The 5,770-nt window shown below is 46.9% G+C and overlaps 1 protein-coding gene across 3 annotated transcripts in view; it reads right to left on the bottom strand.

The window, feature by feature from the left end:
- The window catches only part of NRIP2 (nuclear receptor interacting protein 2), a 20,772-nt gene extending 15,008 nt beyond the window's left edge, over positions 1-5,764 (bottom strand). For 2 of the 3 annotated variants that reach the window (XM_035313224.1, XM_035313209.1), the window contains exon 1: positions 4,911-5,573. In XM_035313224.1, the coding sequence (XP_035169115.1) occupies positions 4,911-5,141 (231 nt within the window). In that variant the 5' untranslated portion in view covers positions 5,142-5,573. The other variant, XM_035313216.1, reaches the window with a different exon arrangement.
- Positions 5,765-5,770: the final 6 nt, after the last annotated feature.

The raw sequence follows: 5,770 nt of genomic DNA on the forward strand, positions 1-5,770 counted from the left end.
AGAAAGAAAGAAAGATCAGCTTTCAGATGGTGCAACAGTTTGATGTAAGAGTTTATCAATGTGCAAGCAGAACATCTGATTCAGACCAGACCTACCAATGGGCTGTGCTGTTGCAACCCTGCAGGGTGTGTATGCTTCAGACTAGCTTTACACTTAGAGTGATGAGACCATGGAAGTGTGTAAATTGCAACTTGAACTGCACACTGATTCGTCAGCTTTGTCCAGTGGTTGGAGCAGCTGTTAGAGGCTCTTTGGTCATGCTCAGCATGACTCTTTGCAAGGTGCTGAGTCCCTCGTGTCCCACATTCTGCTTGAGAAGCAATGTAATAGTTGAAAAAGTGAAGCAAAAATATCCCTCTATTCCTCTTCCTGGTCTTTTCCCAGCCCACTGCACAGGTCCACAGCATATTTGGCTGTTGAACTGCACTCCTTAAATATTCCAAGCACAGTGCCAGCTGGGCTGCCAACTAATGTCTAGGCCATGGGAAAAGGGCAGGGAACCACCAGCAGGTCTATAAATTTCCATACTCCCTTCTCTGTTTCCTCTCACATTCTGGCATGTGAATGACCTTCCCCTTTCCCTGCAACCTTTCCCACAGAAAAAGCAGGCCCTTTGCAGCTGATCTCTCTGTCCCTTTCTTGTCACTCAGGATGGGAAAGAGGCTAAGACTGATGGGGAGTAGATAAGCTTAGGGACTGGAAGGATTCAAGAGGAGACTCCTGGGGCTCTCCCTGACTTCTGTATCACCAATGAGATGGAGAAATGGAGAACATCATTTCTCCTGAGCTAGTAAGAAACTATGAGATGAAGAGGATGATGAAGGAGGATGTGAAGGGAGTAGTGGCAGACAGCTGGAAGGAATACCCTTTGAAGATTCTCAGCAGGGTAGGAGGAGGTTCCCAGTGCAACTCATCATTTTCAGACTCTCCAATGTAAAATCTCAAGGCACTGCTACGATTAGTGAAGTGACATGAGCTGGAGGTTCTTATTTTTGGGAGGGGAGAAGCTAGGTCTTCAGACTTTCCAAGTACTTTCAAAATATTTTAATTCATGCAGCTACTTTTTTCCCCTAAAAAAATAAAATTTTAAAAAAATCACATGTAGTTGTGATAAAGCTGAAAATGTGAGGTCTCCACTGAAAAGTATAATTTCTCTTTTTTGGAGATGTGATGGTTGCATCAAATTCCAGACACTGCTGAATGCATTGCATAACCTGAATGCACAACCTGAATACACAGAAAAGATTGGAAAAAATATAACAGCCTGTCTTTATAAAAAAAACATGTCATTTTTGAAATGACTGGGGGCCTTGCCCTGATTTTAGGACGTGCAACACTTCCACAGCAGGAGTCCCTGACATCGTCAATGGAGCTTTGGGAAATTAAAATCACTTCCCTATACAAGTGCAACTGGACTCCAGGGTGTTTTTCATTCTCTCCAAGATCAACCTCTCCAGTAATATTTGCTGCTGCTTTGTGTTCAGTGCTGCCTTCTTTTTATCCAGAAGGGAGCCAGATGAATTTTGGCAGCAGGGGGGAGTTTTGCATGGGACTGGTGGAGCGTTTGAAAGCATATTCTGTCCTCTTGTCTATTAAGGGCCCTCTGGCTTTTGTTACTAGCATATGACAGAAGAGTCTTCACTGCCTTTTATCATTCCTGCAGGATATGGCAGAGACCATGGCAGGAGTGAGCACTGGACCAAGATGATTTCAGCTCTATTTGTGGTCCTGAAAGAGGCCTGTGGAGTGACCTTGGACAATCTCCCTTTATTCCACATTTTCTCCAAGTGCAAAAGGGGAAGAAAATATGAAGATCATTTATAAAGCCTACAGTCTTCATGAGCTCAACAGAAGAATTTTGAATTCTGATTTGCAGCCCCCAAAATGTCAGTAATATCACAGTGACCCATCAAGTTGCAGGGACTGCTGAATGCAGGACACTGCTCTTGGGAATATAAAGCCTGATTCTTCTCTTGCTTCAAGGCAAGGCAGAAATGGAGGTAACACAGCTACCACATTAACCCTCGGTATTGCATTATGTGCATGAAAGTTACACAGGTATCACACTTTACTTTGTGCCTTCTACCACCAGTAGTAAATTTCCATGGCATAAAAGATGTTATGCTTTATTTGCTGCTTGCTAGGTCCATGGTAAAAATGTTTCAGTCATTCTGTTACGGACCATACATGAAATATGCTGTGTTTTTGAGTGGCTGACTGCTGTTCACATGTGAGAGATTCTCATGTCTAGAAAGATTACTTATAGATTAAAGATTAAACAGCAAAGCTGGTTATAATAGGAAATTCTAACAATGCCTGTCTCACTAGAGCAAGTATTTGGTACTTGAGACGTTATGCTGCCAGCAACCGAACACCAAGACTATCATCTCTAACCTGCAGGGCAACACAGTTGTCATTTTTGGGGCAAGTTGTGATAGGAGTCAATATCAAAACAAAGCAGATAGACATGCTTTTCTCTGCTTTTGTGTCTGGGCTCAACAAACATGCAGTAGAACACTCAAATTTTCCCCCAACCCTTTCCCTGCTGAAAACTGTACAAGGAACAACAAAATATGTGGTCTGGATATCCAGCTGCAGCACTGCATTATGCACAGGGTCATTGTTAGACTGCCTGTGCTGCTAGACAGGATAGAGCATTACAGACTCCAGTTTGGTTGGATGTGCATCTCCACAGGGCAAGAAAGGCCCTGTTCCTTGCCAGTGGGTCATCTTTGTGACTCCCCCGTTACAATTCAGGAAGTGACTGTGTTCTGACCCAGAGGCATACTGATAACTAGTCTCTGAAAAAACCAGTCTCTGAAAAGGAGTCCGAGTGAACACCAAGTTGAACATGAGTCAGCAATGTGCCCTTTCTGAGAAGACGGCTAATGGCTTTCTTGGCTGCATTAGGCAAAGTATCACCAGCAGGTAAAGAGAGGTGATCCTTCCCCTCTACTCAGCACTGGTGAGGCCACACATGGAGCAGTGTCCAGTTCAAGAGAAACATACGAATACTAGAAGGAGTCCAACAGAGGGCTTCCAAGATGATCAAGGGACTGAGCACCCCTCCTACGGGGAGAGGCCAAGAGACCTGTGACTGTTCAGCCTGGAGGAGGCTCAGGGGGATCTTAGCAATGTCTATAATTACCTGATGGAAGGGTGCAAAGAAGGTGGAGCCAGGCTCTTTTCTGTAGTGCTCAGTGCCAGGACAAGAGTCAATGAGCACAAACTGGAACGCAAGAGGTTCCGTCTAAACATCAGGAAACACTTTGTCACTCTGCAGGTGATAGAGCACTGGAACAGGTTGCCCAGAGAGGTAATAGAGTCTCCCTCCTTGGAGATCTTCATAAGTCATCTGGACATGGTCCTAGGCAATGTGCTATAGGTGTCCCTGCTTGAGCAGTGAGGTTGGACCAGATGGCCTCCAGAGCTCCCTTCCAGTCCTAATCATTCTGTAATGCTGAAAGAAGGGCGTGCTGCTGTGAAAGGCAGGGAGAGCATGGAGTGAAGTCTCAGGGTGACTTTAAGGAGCCACCCTTGCCACGGACGAACCAGGGAATTTCATCAGCATCTGGGGCAGATGTGGTAAGTGTGTTGGGAACAGGAGTGCCTAACAGCACAGAGTCCACAACACTGACCCCTCACCTGCGTGTGGCAGAGCTGCTGGTATCAGGTCTCTGCAGAGGGGATGACTTCCACTCAGACCCACGCACCCAGGACCCTGCCTGTCCCACAAACTTGTGCCTCAGTGCTAAGCAGCGCCTTGTTGCCAACAGTGGTGTGGTCTGCAAAGGGAGCATGGAAAACAGAAGGAAAATGACCTGAGGAGGACAAACACACACAAGCAAGCTTGATGTTGCTCCAATGGTCTAGGAATACAGAAGAAAGCACTGGATATAAGGAGGGGAACCCTCTGCCATAGCTGAAATAAGTGAACTTCCTGCCACTGAGCCTGCCCCTGGCCCTCCCTTGGCTGGTAGGCCCAGCTTGATCCTGCAGCCTGAGACAGTCCAGTGTCCCTTTTACTGGCCAGACCAAGGACTTCTTTCTTTCAGGGGAAAGTGGTTTAGACTTCCCACATCCTTCAGCAGTGGAGGAAGGACAACGGAGAGGGGAAATTAGGCAGCAAAACTGCCAGAGCAAAGGGGAGATGCGTCCAGTGAAGTTATCAAGAGATTCCACAGGAAATGAATCCCTATATTGCCATGTTTCCCTGAGGAAGACCCTCCAGACCACAGATTCTGCCTGGTCTCCTGGAGCAGATCCCTCCCTGATGCCTCCTGCTCCACATCCCCACAGGGAGATGTCCCAAGGCCTCACTCCCATGCCTTCTCCCCACAGATGTCATCCATAGGTGCTTATCACTCAAATTGCCTGCACTCCAGGCTATCAGTCCTGCCATATGCTTACTCCTCCAGAAATCCAAAGAGTAGGGGGAAAGAGAAAAATACAAAAAGGTGACAAGGTCAAACATAACCCTCAAGGAATTTTACGAACTGTGCTTCCTTCCCAGCTGAGTCCAGGAAGGAGTGAGTCTGCTTTTGAGGTGGACCATACAGAAACATGTGGAAGTTTTCAGAAAAGTCCCACATGAAAATGTAAATGTTAGATGAATGTATTTATGTACTGAGTGAGCAGAAAGTTGGATTCTGGGGAGTCCTTGCACTCCATGTCTGCCTGCCTCTGTGAAGAGTTTATTCCTTATGGGATGCATGGGAAGATGAATACAAAAAAGTGGGGGATTTATTCTTTCCTTTCACCCAGACCTGCTTTTAGATGATGCTGAGGGGAAGTTTAATCTTTGCTGAACCTGTGATTCTTTGACAAGCCTGGCAGCATTTCCCAGCTGGGAATATCAGGGAGCTATTAGGATGAGGACCCACACCCAAAAGGGTTCCCAGTAGACTCACCAGATCCTTAGAGGTGCCAAGCCTTGTCAAGCCATCCAGGGGCAGCAGGTCAGCAGAGTCCTTGTGCACAAACTGTGTGGCCTGTTTAAGGCGTCTCTTCTGTTGCAGAATAGCTTTGTTCCTCAGCTCCACTTCACTGTCCTGTCGCTCCAGATCAGGGGTACCCTCACTCTGTTTTTGCTCCCCATCTTCTTGCTCCAGTGACAGGGGGCAGCTCTTTCTTGTGCTCATAGTGAAGACTCAAACAAAACAGGTCCTTCTTTTTATGCTGGGGTGCTCTCTGCACTTGTCTCCTGGTGTTTGTTCTTTTCAAGCTGACTCAGTCTCTGAACTCCCTTCTGTTTCCCTTCCCCACAGCTGTCCTTCTCTCCCTTTCTCTGCCTTCCTTCCTGCTCTCTTAGTTAAGACTCATCCATCTCTGAAATGCTATGTACCTTTTTCTCCCTTTGTCCTCTCCAGTCCCCCAGTGTCCCTCCGTTATGCACCTCTTTTTCTCCTCTTCTGCCCTGATTGCAGCTCTCCCTCCTCCAGGCAGTAGGTCCCTGTCGTAACAGAAGAAGCCCCACATCAGAAACCAATTTCCATAAATTACAGCAGAGCTGGCAAGATGCTCTAGCTGGAAAAATCCAGCAGCAGAGGGATGGCCCCACTGTTGGGGGCTGGACTTACCTCCCTCAGTGTCTGTGTGCTTGTGTGTGAGAGAAAGAGAGAGAGAATACACCGCCCCGTTTCCCACTGATACGCTGAAGAGACAGTAAATATCTGTGGCAGGCTGTGCAGTTCAGTGTCTGCTGGGGAACGCTGACGCATCTTAGTGAATCTGTAAATACTGGCAAAAGCAAGGTTCAGTCTACGAGATG

The sequence above is a fragment of the Oxyura jamaicensis genome, chromosome 1 (genome assembly GCF_011077185.1).
Source record: "Oxyura jamaicensis isolate SHBP4307 breed ruddy duck chromosome 1, BPBGC_Ojam_1.0, whole genome shotgun sequence".
Classification (NCBI taxonomy): Eukaryota; Metazoa; Chordata; class Aves; order Anseriformes; family Anatidae; genus Oxyura; species Oxyura jamaicensis.